The sequence below is a fragment of the Geotrypetes seraphini genome, chromosome 6 (assembly GCF_902459505.1).
Source record: "Geotrypetes seraphini chromosome 6, aGeoSer1.1, whole genome shotgun sequence".
Lineage (NCBI taxonomy): Eukaryota > Metazoa > Chordata > Amphibia > Gymnophiona > Dermophiidae > Geotrypetes > Geotrypetes seraphini.
Window position 1 is genome coordinate 55,774,569 of NC_047089.1, and position 14,738 is coordinate 55,789,306.

Here is a 14,738-nt window from a genome sequence, read left to right on the forward strand (position 1 = left end):
TCTGTCTCTCTTTCTTTCTCTCTCCCCCCTGATTGATGTCAGCCTAGCTATCGCTACCATTCAGCATTTTTAGTTGGCATTACTTATGTCAGTGAAGGCCTATGGTAAATTATATCAATCTGACTCTGGCATGGGAATGCAGATAGACCCTGAGGGCAGGAAGACGGTTTTAAGTAGCCCTGATTGATATGTTTTAAGTATCCCTGATATGTTTCAAGTAGCCCTGATTGAATCATGACTAGCTAAAAGGTGTTAATGTCTGTTTAAGAGGGTGCTTAGGACAATGGGTCCAGGTGCACAGATCAAGAAGATAGGCTGCTTGAATGGGACAAAGAAGCCAGAGACTAATCTCATCTTCCATGCCTGCAAGTATCACACCCTCCTTTATCAATTAAATTAACCATTGTTTCAAACAGTTTACAAATTCTAAACAGAAAGATACTGGGACATACAATAGTTTCTATATTCAGAATAAGATTCCAAGGTATAAAAGCCTCCTCTCTGCTCTATCAATCTATCTATCTATCTCTTGGCTCTCTTGTCCTTTCTTTCTCTCTCTCTCTGGCTCTCCCTAGAACTTCAGACTCTCTGTCTCTTTGTCTCCGCCCTCCAGCTGTCCTCTTTGTTCGTGTTCCGTCGGGGGTCAGGTTCCTGAAGAAGGGCTTCTCCCGAAACCAGCGCGGTTGAACCTTTCCTCTTGGCGCGGTTGTTTGCGTTTTTCAGTCTGTGAGATAGCTTCAGATAAGTATTGTGTTTTTTTTATACTTTTTCGATAGTTTTTGTATGGTTTTTTGATTTTGTTGCGCGTTCTTGGGGGGTCTGGCTGGCAGGGTTTGTGTGGGGGTCGTTCAGGTTGTTTGTGTTGAGTTTGATTTACTCACTTTTGATTGGTTGATTTGTTTGATTTCAGCACACCTGGGGTGCTCGATGATGGTGTGTGGGTGGAGGCTTACCGCCTTGACCCAGAGGTGAAGTGTCGGAGCCGCGCTCCTATCACTGAGGGTTCACACTGAGAGCACCCTATAACATAATATAATGTATTATATATAATCATATATCGTCCATTATATATATATATATATATATATTTCCCCATTTTGGTTTGTAAGGTGTGAGCCAATTTTGGCGTCCTGAGCGTCCCTCACACAAACCTTGATGTGACTCGGTTGCCTTTTTGTTTTCACTATTTCTGAACTATGTAAGGCAGGGAAACTGCTTTGCTCTCTGCTTAATTGTAATGCTTAATTATTGTAATGCTTCAGAATATTGCTTTCCTGTAAGACTATTTCTATAATATATTCTTTATGCAATCACCTCTGGCTGTGCCTTTTTGATTCTACTTCCTGGTGAGTCTTCAGTGAGGGAACTGAACCTGGGACCAGGCGTTTGTCAGGGCGCCTCTCACTTAACCCCTACCACCTAATATTGTGGGGGCCACTAACAAACCTGACAATTGCCTGTTTCTCTCTCCCCCTGCCCCCTCTTTATTTCTGCCTTTATTTCTCTCTCCCCCTGTCCCCCCAAAGCCATCACGCCGATTTATCCACTTCCCTCATTCTTTCCCTACCCCCTAAGCCACCACGCCGATTTCTCCCTGCTGCTTCCCTGAGCTAGGCCAGGCATGTACAAGCGCCGGACTCACAAGACTTTACCTCTGACGTGAATTCTAACGTCGGAGAGGAAGTTCCAGGCCAGCCAGGCAGCGATTGGCTGGCCCAGAACTACCTCACTGACATCAGAATTGACGTCAGAGGTGAAGTCTTGTGAGTCTGGCGCCTGGCCTGACTCGGGGAGGCAGGAAGAAAAAGATTGCAAAGGCAAAGCAATCGACTCACATTGCCTTTGTGATCTACTGGTTGATCGCGATCGACCATTTGGGCACCCCTGCTGTTATGGTATCCTGTCCTGACCTGAGGAAAGGGGTTTAGTCCCAAAAAAACTGCCTTATTTCAATTTCCTATTTATAAACTTTAATTAATACAGTTACAATACTACTTGATTCTACGTAAAGCAACAAAAAAAAAATTTTTTCTACCTTTTGTCATTTCTGCTTTAATTATCTTCTCTTCAGCGTTTATCCTCGTTCCCTTCCATGCAACATTTGTCCTCTCTTTGCCCCTTCCACCCAGCCTCTGCCCTCTCTTTCTCTCTACCCCTTCCATCTACTGTCCACCCTCTCTCTGCCCCTTGCATTCTCTGTCCACCCTCTATGCCCTTTCCATCCAGTGTCCGCCCTTTTTCTGTTCTATATAGCATCTTCCCTCTTTCTATTTCCCTTCAATAAACTGTATATCCTGTGCCCTTTCTCTCCTTTGTACATGATTCATTTCAGTTTCACCCCTCCCCTATGCTCTGGCATCTCTCTCTTCTCCTTTCCTTCCTTCCTTCCCACTCCACCCCATGGTCTGGCATCTCTATCTCCTTCCCTTCTCTTCCCCATGCCCTAGCATCTCCCCCCTCCCCCATATGCACTGATATCTTCCCCCCCCCCCAATGGTCTGGTAGCTCCTTTCCTTTCCCTCCCTCCCATGGTCTTGGCATCTCTTGCCTCTCCTCTCCCTTCCCTAGTCTTCCTTCTCCCCTCTCTCTCCCCAATTAGGTGCTGCTGCTGCAGCAGCACTTCTCATCCCCCTCCCCAATTGGGTGCTGTTGCAGCACTTCTCTTCCCCTCCCCCTCCCCAATTGGGTGCTGCTGCTGCACTTTTCTTACCCTCCCCAACTGGGTGCAACAGCAGCTTTTCTCTTCCCCCCCAAATTGGGTGCACCAGCTTTTCTCTTCCCCCTCTCCCCCCAAAAAAAAATTGGGTGCAGCAGCAACATTTCTCTTCCTTTCCCCCCAAAATGGGTGCAGCAGCAGAATATTTTTCTTCCCCCTCCCCTCCCCTATTCAGTGCAGCAACAGCAATTCTCTTCCCATCCTTCCCAGCTCACAAACCCGGTAGTCGCTAGGCAAGTTGTAAGCTTCCCTCCATCGCTGACCTATCTTTCATATATCATCGATGGAGGGAAGCTTACAACTTGCTGCTTTTACTTGCTTCGGGCCTTACTCTTTGCCGGGTCCTGCCTACTTTCTGTTTCCGTGAAGGTAGAACCCGGCAGCGAGGAAGGCCCGAAGCAAGTAAAAGCAGTAAGTTGTAAGCTTCCCTCCGGGGCTCTGTGTGCGTGCTGGCTTCCCTTCTCTCCGAAACCGGAAGTTGCGTCCCGTGGGGGGGGAGGGAAGAGAAGGGAAGCCGGCATGCACACAGAGCCCCGGAGGGAAGCTTACAACTTACTGCTTTTACTTGCTTCGGGCCTTCCTCGCTGCCGGGTCCTGCCTTCACAGAAACAGAAATTAGGCAGGACCCTGCAACAGGAAGGCCCGAAGCAAGTAAAAGCATGCTGGCAAAAAAAAAAAAAAAGGCAGGCGTCAAACAAAATTTTCAGCGGCGAGTCAGCCCGGGAAGGAGCATGGCGGCAGCAGCAGCAGGATTAGCTGGGCGGTCATCTAAATCAGCCGGGCGCAGCGCCCGGCTGTAAGGCCCTGGGGAGAACACTGTATAATGTTGGTAAATTTTATTATTGTAACCACTCAGAAGTCTGATGAGCGGTATAAGAAATTTTAAATAAACTTGGTTCTTGGTGAAGGGGGTAGTCCAGCAGGGATTGTAGAGGGTGGGATGCAATTAAAGTACAGTGATCAGGGTGCTTCAGAAGTAGACAGGAGGAACAGCCAGCATTCAGGTCGACCAAGAAAGACAAGTTACATACAAGATCGAGTGTTGAGACTCACATCTCTTGACAATAGGAAGCTGACGTCACCTCAGCTGCTGAGAGAGTGGCAGGACAAGTGCTCAGCCATAGTTATTACAAGCACAGTGAGGCGTAGGGGCCTGGAATTTGGTTTGAGAGGGTGTAACACTAGGGAAAAAAACCACTACTAACTGTGCTGCAAAGAATGGCATGGGCTGTGCAATATGGCAAGTGGACAAAGGAAATGTGAGAGAAGGTGTTATTTAGTGATGACAGCACTTTCTGTTTCTTGGGTGATCAGTGCAAAATGTATGTACACATATATCCAGGAGAATTCAAACCTGAATGCTTTAACTTGTTGGTTAAGCATCCTACAAAGGTCATGGTATGGTGGGATGTATGGCGGCAGGTGGTATTGGTTGGCTTCACATTGTAGAGGGAATGGTTAATGTGACCATATGTCCTGTTTTGAACGGGTCCGTCCCGCTTTTAGATCCCTTGTCCCGTTGTCCCCATGCACAGCTTTGGGATGCCGAAATGTCCCATTTTCAGAGACAGCATTCCGAAGCTGTGCATGGGGACAATGGGACAGGGGATCGCTTCCAGTCCCTCCCTGCCACGCCAAAGCCAGCTTGCCTGTCTGCCTCTCTCCTTCCAGTGCTGAAACCTAGCCTACTACCGATTCAAATCCCCCTAGTCCACCGCCACCACCCGCTGCTGCTTCCTGCCCGCCACAACTGAAGGAAAGGAAGGTCCAGGCACTGGCCCACAAACCTTCCTGACGTCAATTCTGACATTGGAGAGGTCCAGAACTTCCTCTCCGATGTCAGAATTGACGTCGGGAAGGTTTGTGGGCCGGCGCCTGAATCTTCCTTTCCTTCAGTTGCAGCAGGCAGTGGGTGAGAAGCAGCAGCTGGCGGCGGCAGACCGGGGGTGGGGGGGTTGAATCGTCAATAGGCTATGCTTCGGTGCTGGAGGGAGGCAGACAGGCTTTGGCAGGGAGGGAGGGAGGGAGGTAGGCAGGCTGGCTTCGGGGGAGGAGGTGGGACAAAGACTGGAAGGCAGTAAGGGGGACATAGGAAGGAGGGAGGGAGGAAGGAGAGAAGGAGGCAGAGAAAGGGGGGGGGGGGGTAGTTGTAAGCAGAAAGTCTAGAGAGAGAAAGGCTTGGACCAAAAGGGAAAGACAGGAGGCAGATGCAGGACTATGGGAGGTGCAGAGGAAGAGCAGAGAGAGGCAAGATCATAACAGAGGAGGAAGAGAGAGAGAGACCTGGAACAAAGGTAGAAAGGAGAACTGACACTGGATCTGGGTAGGGTAACAGAGGTAAAAGAGAAAGAGACCTGGATCCACCTGGATTGTGAGAGAAAGGGAAAAAGAGAGAAATATTGGATGCACAGTCAGAAGTAAGTGCAACCAGAGACTCTTGAAATCACCAGACAACAAAGGTAGGAAAATGTTTTTTTTTTTCATTTTAGTGATCAAAATGTGCCAGTTTTGAAAATTTATATCTGCTGTCTATAGTTTGCACTATATTTGTCTATTTTTCAATAGTTACTGAGGTGACATTGCATATTTTAAAGTCATCTGCCTTGACATCGTTGAAAACCGCCCAAATATAAATGGTAATTAACATTTTCTCTGTGTACAGTGTGCTTTGTGGGGGATTTTAATTTTATGGTTACCATTATGAATTAATAAGATATTATGTGTACATGAAAAATGAATGGAAGAAATTGGGGCGGGATAGGGAGTGGGCTAGGGCAGGATTGTGTCAGGGCTACGGTGCAACTGAAATTAATAGATGTCCCGTTTTGATGAAAAAAATAAATGGTCATGTTAGGCATAGTGAATGCAGTGTACATTGAAATCCTGCATAAACGAATGTTGCCTTCAGCAGAGAACTTGTTTCCTGGTGATTACTTCTTTCAAGATGATAATGCACCATGTTATTAAGCAAAAACTGTACTTGAATGGATGAGAAAGAAGGGAGTGAAGACAACTGATTGGCCTGCTCAGTCACCAGATCTCAATCCAATTGAGAACCTGTGGCACAAGATGTCACAAGAAATATATATATATAAGTAAAGCCAACAACGAAGCAAGAGCTGATTGTCATTGATTGAAGCTTGGAATAGGATTATCACCCATGAGCATCTGGTAAAGATAGTCCACTCTATGACTGAAAGGTGTCAGCTTGAGCAAAGGCTAGTCAATCAAATATTGAAAGCAGTAGACAGGACAAAACAGTCCTCTTCAGGGCTAACTATAGAAATAAAAGTAAAACTAATAGATATATAACAGAATCTGTTATCACAATTGAGTATCATACAACCATACGAGTACAATATATTATCATTGCCAATGTTCAACAAAATTTCTCTGGACTGAAAATTCTGCCAGGTGCTTGTGACCTGGATTGGCCACTATTGGACAGGGCTTTGGAGTCGGTAGATAAATGTTCCGATTCCGACGCCTCAGTTTTTTGTACTTCAGACTCCGACTCCGACTCCAGGTACCTGAAATTTCCTCCGACTCCGACTCCACAGCACTGGTTAATTTTCAGATCGTTAAAATGGAATGTCAAGTTGAGAGAAATGAGCATTTTCGACATCACCTTCTTTTTGCTTTTAATCAAGGTTCTAAGGCCGCAGAAGCTGCTCGCAACATTTGTGCTGTGTATATAGTGGGTGCTATAGCTGAAAGAATCGCTCATGATTGGTATGCCAAGTTCAAAAATAAATGTTCCGACTCTGACTCCTCAGTTTTTTGTACTTCTGACTCTGACTCCAGGTACCCGAAATTTCCTCAGACTCCACAGCCCTGCTATTGGAAACAAGATACTGGACTAGAAGGACCATTGGCCTGACCCACTATGGCTATTCTCATGACTTTACCACATAGTAACTGCAAATATTACACAGCAACCACTGGAGGCATTCCTAGCATTTCCCTGGTCAGGTCCCATGTTAGAAGTTCTGTTAGCATGTTTGGAGTTAACATGGAAGTACATAGTGCCTATTTACGAGGTAGGAAGTGGTCCCATGTTAACTTCTCATTAGTTGGTTAGCACATAGTACATGCATAATGAAAAATCACAGAAAACTCACCCATGACATGCCCTCTAATACACAAAAATGAAGGGTTTGCTACATGCTAATTGCAAAAATACTGCAAACCTTCTCAATATGATTCTCTATTAGTTACCACGTGATAAATGTGGTTTAAGTGCTTAGTGCAGATTAAAGGGGCCCCAAAGTTGCATAATTATCAGTTTTTAAAATTATATATTTATATATACACACACACATATATACTGAGAATCACTTCTTACAGCACAGACACCCACACATTTCTTGACGCTTATGATTTCAAAACATTAGCTGATTTGACGACTTACCGTCATGGTGGTATCAGGTTTTCACAGATCGTAGCAGCTGTGAAATAACAGACAAGCAGTCATCATACTTGTATGGAGTTGTTAAAATTTAAAATAGAAATTGCTAATTAGTAATTAAAGTCAGGGTCTCGCAAACTTTTTCCAGCCACGGTACATTAAACTATGGGCCGCGTCTGGACTGGGTCTTCACGCATGCGCGGATGTCGACGCGATTACGTCTCGCGGCGCCCCATCCGCGCATGCGCGAAGACCCAGTCCGGACGCATCCTGGAGTTTGCCAGCCTATGCCGGGAGGGATTGGGGAGAGGAGGAGAGGCGTCAGATGAGAGGCTCGCCTACCGGACGTGCCTCTGGTGTCACAGTTTGCGATAGACTGAATTATCACAGCACTCTGCTTTGTTTCTTTTAAATATATATAAACAAGTTATCAAAGTTAAGATGGAAAATTGAACCAGTGGGCTATTGACTTACCAATCTATGGTTTCCGTCCTCGCCCAAGAATAATGTTTTCTTGTTCTGATGTCAAGGTCCACAAATTTAAGAGCTACAGTTATTTCAATGTAAGTGCTTTCACTAGTGTTTCCAGGAAGAAAACGCTAAAATATGTTCTCAAGAGAAAAAAAAATCTCCTTCTGGACAGACCTAATGTAGGTTGTTCATATGATGACTGAACGTGTCTTAAGCCCCTGAGCTAATTATGCTTAGAGCAGTGGTCTCAAACTCAAGCCCTTAGTGGGCCCACATTTTGGATTTGTAGGTACTGTACTTGGAGGGCTGCAGAAAAAATAGTTAATGTCTTATTAAAGAAATGACAACTTTGCATGAGGTAAAACTCTTTATAGTTTATAAATCTTTAATGGATAAGAATATACGAAGTTGCCTCTGCTGAGGCAGACCAGAGGTCCATCTCACCCAGCGGTCTGCTCCTGCGGCGGCCCATCAGGCCTATTGCCTGATCAGTGGTCCCTGACTATTCCTATAACTTGCCTCTCACTCCTATCCCTATAACCTACCTCTACTCCTATCTGTACCCCTCAATCCCTTTGTCCTCTAGGAACCTATCCAAACCTTCTTTGAAGCCCTGCAACGTGCTCCTGCCTATCACAGCTTCCGGAAGCGCGTTCCATGTATCCACCACTCTCTGGGTGAAAAAGAACTTCCTAGCATTTGTTCTAAACCTGTCCCCTTTCAATTTCTCCGAGTGCCCCCTTGTACTTGTGGTTCCCCATAATTTGAAAAATCTGTCCCTGTCTACTTTTTCTATGCCCTTCATGATCTTGAAGGTTTCTATCATGTCTCCTCTAAGTCTCCGCTTCTCCAGGGAGAACAGCCCCAGCTCTTTCAGCCTGTCAGTATATGAGAGGTTTTCCATACCCTTTATTAGCTTAGTTGCTCTTCTTTGGACTTCCTCAAGTACTGCCATGTCCTTCTTGAGGTACGGCGACCAGTACTGGACACAGTATTCCAGATGTGGGCGCACCATTGCACGATAAAGTGGCAGGATGACTTCCTTTGTCCTGGTCGTGATACCCTTCTTAATGATGCCCAACATTTTGTTTGCTTTCCTTGAGGCTGTGGCGCACTGCGCCGACGCCTTCAATGTTGTGTCTATCATCACTCCCAGGTCTCTTTCAAGGTTACTTACCCCTAGCGGTGATCCCCCCATTTTGTAAGTGAACATCGGGTTCTTTTTCCCTACATGCATGACTTTGCATTTCCCTATGTTGAAGCTCATTTGCCACTTTTTGGCCCATTCTTCCAGCATCGTCAGATCCTTTTGGAGATCTTCACAGTCTTCCTGGTTTTGACCCTGCTGTATAGCTTGGTGTCATCCGCAAATTTAATGACCTCACATTTTGTTCCCGCCTCCAGGTCGTTAATAAATATATTGAACAGGAGCGGTCCCAGCGGAGAGGAAGTTCCGGGCCAGCCAGGAAGCGATTGGCTGGCCCGGAACTTCCTCCCTGACGTTAGTTTCAAGTTTAATATTCATTTGATGAATCGCTTATAACCATATCTAAGCGATGTACAATTTAAAACCATTAGAATGTGGTAATACAATTAATTTACGAAAGTTAGACAAGAGACAGACAAATTGGACAGATGGGAAAGAGTGGGAAAGAGGGGGAAAGTTACAATTTTGTTATTTGTTAGAGTTTAACATCAAAAGGAAAGCACATTGGGTAATAATGGGGTAAGATAAGATAAAAAGAATGCAAGACCTTAAAGTGTTACGTTTCATGAATCAAATGCATCTTGAAATAAATATGTTTTTAAAATTTTCTTAAAAGAGACGAGGTCTGTTTCGTTTTTAATAAAATTTGGAAGAGAGTTCCACAGTGTAGGGGCTTTCACGGAGAACATATCATTACGTCTTGTGCCTATGATTCTCAGCGAGGGGATTGAAAGCAATTGTGATGAGGAAGATCTTAAAGAGCGAGAAGAGTTATATGGGACAATCATTTTTGATATAAATTGGGGTTCGTTAAATCTCAATGTTTTGTATACCAAAAATAAAATTTTGAAAGTGATTCGATGAGATATGGGGAGCCAATGTGATTTGATAAGTAAAGGGGTAACATGGTCGAATTTTTTTGCTTTGTGAATTAATTTAACTGATGTGTTTTGGATGATTTGGAGTCGTCTCTTTTCTTTCTGGGTTATATTGATTAGAAGATACGTCGGGTGGTGAGAATTGGTCAGCTCCGAGCTGGGGAAGATAAGCAGGGAGAGCTAAGACCTCGGCGTTGACCTGTTCCCCGATTGCGGTGGCTTGGGGAAGGGCAGTGAGACGGGAAGGGAAGCAGATTGGGGCCCCCTGCTTTAGGCGAGCCACAGTCGCAGTCTGTACGCGATTGTCCTCTCCACAATCGAAAAACTTGTGAAGTGGAGAGGATAGATCGTGAGCAGCAAAATAGTCCCTGGGGGGCCGTGTGTTTGAGACCACTGGCTTAGAGGAAAGCAACTGAATTAGTATCAGGTTCAAAACGGCTTGAACTGATGACCCTATGAAGCAAAGGCTGGAAAGCTGCAGCAAAGCCACCTAAAGATATAAATGTCCCCTTCATTGAAGACTAGAAGTTCTGTAGTTTATGTGCTATTCCCATTTAAATATGTAAGCAGATTATATTGGTTGGTTGAGCACTGTTGTATTGTGAACTTCCATTCCTGTGTTTTTGTAGCTCTCCTGTAATTGGCCCTTTCTGAGCACATGTACCCTGCTCCCACTGTCTTATGAATTTTACTTATTGGTTACTTGTCTCCAAACATGCTGGATAATGAGCCTGTTGACCCCTTCCATCGTGAAGAGCCAGGCTCTTCACATATTTCTCCTTTGATCATGTTACTTGGCCTTTTCAAGTCCTTGTGATTTCATTGTGTGTGTGTGTTGGGGGGGGGGGGGGGGGGGTTCCAACCATATTTAAGTATTTACTACTTCAGCCTATCCTGCATGAAAGATCTGGAAACAGAAGACTCTAATTTACAGAGACTGTGACTTTTCAATACAACTAGTAAGTGCTTATTTTTCTTTTCTTTGGATTAACTGCATGAAAGAAGAATTGGATCAACAGTTTTGAATCCTTCCCTGGTGATGTTAATACTGGTTTAGCTCTATGTCAAACTTTGTTATGCAACATTGCAAGGAGAGAAGACTTTGGATCAGTTGAAAATAGGATATTGGGAACCCAAGGTCATTTGAAAATGGAGCTGTTAGATCTCTCCCTGCAGGTAACCAACAATCTCCTGTCTGAACATAGAGCTACCAAGAATGTTGCTGTGAGAACTGCTTCAAAAATGCCCATCTGAACAGTTAAAAAAAGAGCTCTGAGTATTAAGTTCAAATTCAGAAAAGGGTAGATTTACATGGCCATCGTTCTCAATGGAGGAGGGTAAATAGTGGTGTGTCAAGGGATCTGTTCTATTTAACTTATTTATAAATTGATCTGGAAATTGGAATGATGAGTGAGGTGATTAAAATTGCAGATGATACTAAACTATACAAAGTTGTTAAAACACATGCAGACTAAAAAATTGCAGGAAGACCTTAGGAAATTGGAAGACTGAGCGTCCAAATGGCAGATGAAATTTAATGTGGACAAATGCAAAGTGATGCACATTGGGAAGAATTATCCAAATCATAGTTGCCAGATGTCAGGGTCCACCTTGGGGATCAGCACTCAAGAAAAAGATCTGGGTGTCATTGTGAGCTATATGCTGAAACCTTCCGCCCAATGTGCGGTGACGGCCAAGAAAGCAAACAAAATGGTGACAGGTCAAAAGCACGCGATAACAAAGGTGCACCGACAACCCAGCGCAGACCACTGAGCGCAAGGCGGAAGCGTGCCGAAGTAAAACAGTATTTTAAAGGTCTCCGACGGGAGGTGTGTGGGGGGCAACCCCCCCCCCCCACTTTACTTAACAGAGATCGCGCTGGCATTGTGGGGGGTTTGGGGGTTGTAAACCCCCACATTATACTGAAAACTTCAGTTTTTCTTCTTGGTTTTTCCTCCTCTACACATAGGTGCATCTGGTGCCGGGGAGCCCACAGCCCGTAGCCGCTCGCAACACCCCCCCAGTACCTTTTTTAGTGGCAGTGGTCCAGTGTGGTCTCCTGGACGGCTGCCTTTGTCTTACAAGAGCGACGCACAACACAGGAGCACGACCTTTGCGCTTCCTGCCTGGTCCCGTATTGTTCTGTGATTGGCTGCAGTCAGTAACTTTAGCCAATCACAGAGTGGTGCAACCAGTTAGGATGCGCAAATGTCGCGCTCCTGGGTTGTGCGTTGCGCTTCTAAGCCAAAGGCAGCCTTCCAGGAGACTGCGCTGGACCACTGCCACTAAAAGTACCGGGGGGGGGGGCAGTATATTTGGTCCATAAGACACCCCCCTTTTCCACTCCATTTTTGGGGGTGGAAAAAGTGTGTCTTATGGTCCGAAAAATACGGTAGATAACTTTATCAATGCGGCCTTCAACTTCTAACTCCCATTCATCATAAAATTACCTGTGTCCATCCTATCATTCTCTCTGCAAGGGACTCCGCAACTGCTATATGCCTTGTCTGTCTGTCCAATTAGAGCAGGGACCGTCTATTGCATGTTGATTGTACAGCGCTGCGTACACTTTTCAGTGCTAAAAAAATGATAAAGGCTTTAGTTCATGGAATTCCCCATCCTTCTAATGAAATACCTTATTTATCCTTGTTACGTGCAAGACTGGAAGAAAAAAGCAGATATCCCAAACTGACTAAGCTCAGTTAGGAATAGAATACATTCCTATCTAGTGATATTTGGGCTTGCTTAGTTGTGGGGAGCAGCTGATAGATTCGAAATATGCCTCCAAAAATCTGAAAATTATCTTTGCCCGTTCTTGATTTTTTTCTTACTACTTTCACCTCTCCTGCTCTTTGAACCCCACACAGTTCCTCTCCGTCTCATCTGTTTTTCTTTCTTAGCCCATTCCTCACCCGCTTATCTTTGTATCATACATTATTCCCCCCAACTTGCATTCACTTCAGCTCTGTTCTTCCTTTCATAGTCCATGTGTCTTCCTTCAGCCTTTCTTCCCCTCATAACCCATCTCTTCTAGTTCTCAATGCTTGTGCTACTCTTTCCCAGAGCCTCCCTCAGCACTTCTTCTCTTTACAGTAGACTAAGGCAGGAAGCCTATCTGACCTACACTGCAGATCTCTGTTCCCTGCTGTTAATCCATTAGTCAGATATTCCTTTGCCAGCCAAGCCAATAGGCTGCAGGGGAAGGCAGGATCAGTAGCTTGGGAGACACCAACCTTCTTTCCTGCTTTTCCCAGCTGGCTAAGGAATGTCCGACCAATGATGTCTCCTAAGCTACTGGTCCTACTTCCTTTGCAGCTTATTGGCTATCTAAGGAATGTCTGATTAGTGGGCTGCAGGGAGAGGCAGGAGCAGTAGCTACAGCAATGTCTTGCAAACTTTTTTCAGCCCCAGCACATTAAACTTTGGTAGTGGTCTGCACCCAGCACATTATTTTGGTGAAAGGGTATTTTTTGATATTGATTGATTTTTCATTAACTTGTGTCTTTGGCCATACATTGTCATTTGAGCCACCTCTATGTGTACAGTGAGTTTTGGGCAGCCCTAAATTGAACAAAATCTTTCATTTGTGTCCAAGGAGGGGTAACTTGTATTGTGTTTGATGCCATCAATCAGTATGAAACATTGACATCTATCTCTATTATAATTTCAGGTGATGTACCTCAAGTCCTGTGCTTAAAGACCTTCAAAGCTAGATTCTGCTCTGTTCAAGATGGGCACAAAAACAAAAAGTTGTTAGCATCCAGCAACTTTAATAGAACCTTCTCTAAGTTGCTTAACTTCTCAACAGCTTCCTAATGCCACCTCTGCACCGCTGAGGCATTGGGGAAAATTTTTGTTGGGGGGGGGAAGGTAATGACTCACACATTATCATATTTAGATTTTGTAGTAATTTGGAGCATGTGTAATGAAGTCCTGAAGTGCTGGCAAGCTATTTAAACTTTTTACCCTGACTTTGAACTGATATAATGGTGGAAACATGCTTCGAGGGCTTCAACTCCCAGTTCCAGATGTCTATGAAGTCATGTAAGTGACTCCATATATATGAACTGAGATAATGAGTTTCATGCGTATTGTAATGAAGCCAATAATTTTTAATGTGATTTTGAGCTTGGCTGGCCTTAACATTCATGTAAAGGAGATTATTTGGTTTTCCTGAGATACTCCTAACTTGTGAACTGTATTTTTTGAACATAAGATGGAATTACTTTCAGTTCACTCAAAGTAATGAATACATTTCTGCTAAAAGATTTTCTAAGTCCCAAATTTTAATAAAATGAGCCATTTCTTGAATCCCAAAAGCACTGGGTTACATTTTAACACATTTAACTAATTTCTTGTTTTCCTTTTTCAAATGTGTTTTTGTGAAAGGTGTACATACAGCATGTCTGGGAATGATCATTCATATGCATACCCTTATACCCACAGCAGCAGAATAATACCCCCAACAAATCAAGTTAAACAACAACAAAAAAAATCCCTACATTCTTCTATTTCAGCAGTGGTTACCCATGCACTTCCAATAAGTGTCAGCAGGAGGCCTCCTTGCAGTACTTTTTACTTTGGATTTACACAAAGAAATGTTTATATGCCTCATGCATTCATGTGTTATACAGATGTTTGTTTTGTTTTGATCCAGCATTGATTAGTACTTAAAGTATCATTTAGCTTAGAAAACACACAACATTTAGTCTTTGATTAAATGGCACTTTCAAAATCTTCTCTTGTTTTCAAATAATTTATCATCTAAAACTAGAATTTTGTTGAATTCTATTGTATTAGGTTAACACCATTACAGTGGTGCCTCGCATAACGAACGCCTCGCACAACGAACGCTGCACACAACGAACTTCATGTCTTGATTCACACAACGAACTTCGTTTCACACAACGAACTTCACACAACGAACTTCGTTTCACACAACGAACTTCGTTTCACACAACGAAGTCGCCCGAGCTGCCGATGTATTGCATCCTTCCGCGCAGGCACTGCAGGCAGTCGTTAGTCACTGCGCTTAACTGCCCTCTCTCACTGTATACA

The 14,738-nt window shown here is 44.3% G+C and overlaps 1 protein-coding gene and 1 long non-coding RNA gene across 5 annotated transcripts in view; one reads left to right on the top strand and one right to left on the bottom strand.

The window, feature by feature from the left end:
• SUPT20H (SPT20 homolog, SAGA complex component) overlaps nt 1–7,338 on the bottom strand; it is a 121,304-nt gene extending 113,966 nt beyond the window's left edge. For all 4 annotated transcript variants that reach the window (XM_033947989.1, XM_033947990.1, XM_033947988.1 and 1 more), the window contains exon 1: nt 7,128–7,338. In XM_033947989.1, the coding sequence (XP_033803880.1) occupies nt 7,128–7,133 (6 nt within the window). In that variant the 5' untranslated portion in view covers nt 7,134–7,338. The remainder of the gene's footprint in view (nt 1–7,127) is intronic.
• Nucleotides 7,339–7,384: 46 nt separating this feature from the next.
• Nucleotides 7,385–13,991, top strand: LOC117362972. The gene is made up of 2 exons (XR_004539943.1): nt 7,385–7,687; nt 13,351–13,991. It is a non-coding gene; the product is annotated as an uncharacterized LOC117362972 (long non-coding RNA).
• Nucleotides 13,992–14,738: the final 747 nt, after the last annotated feature.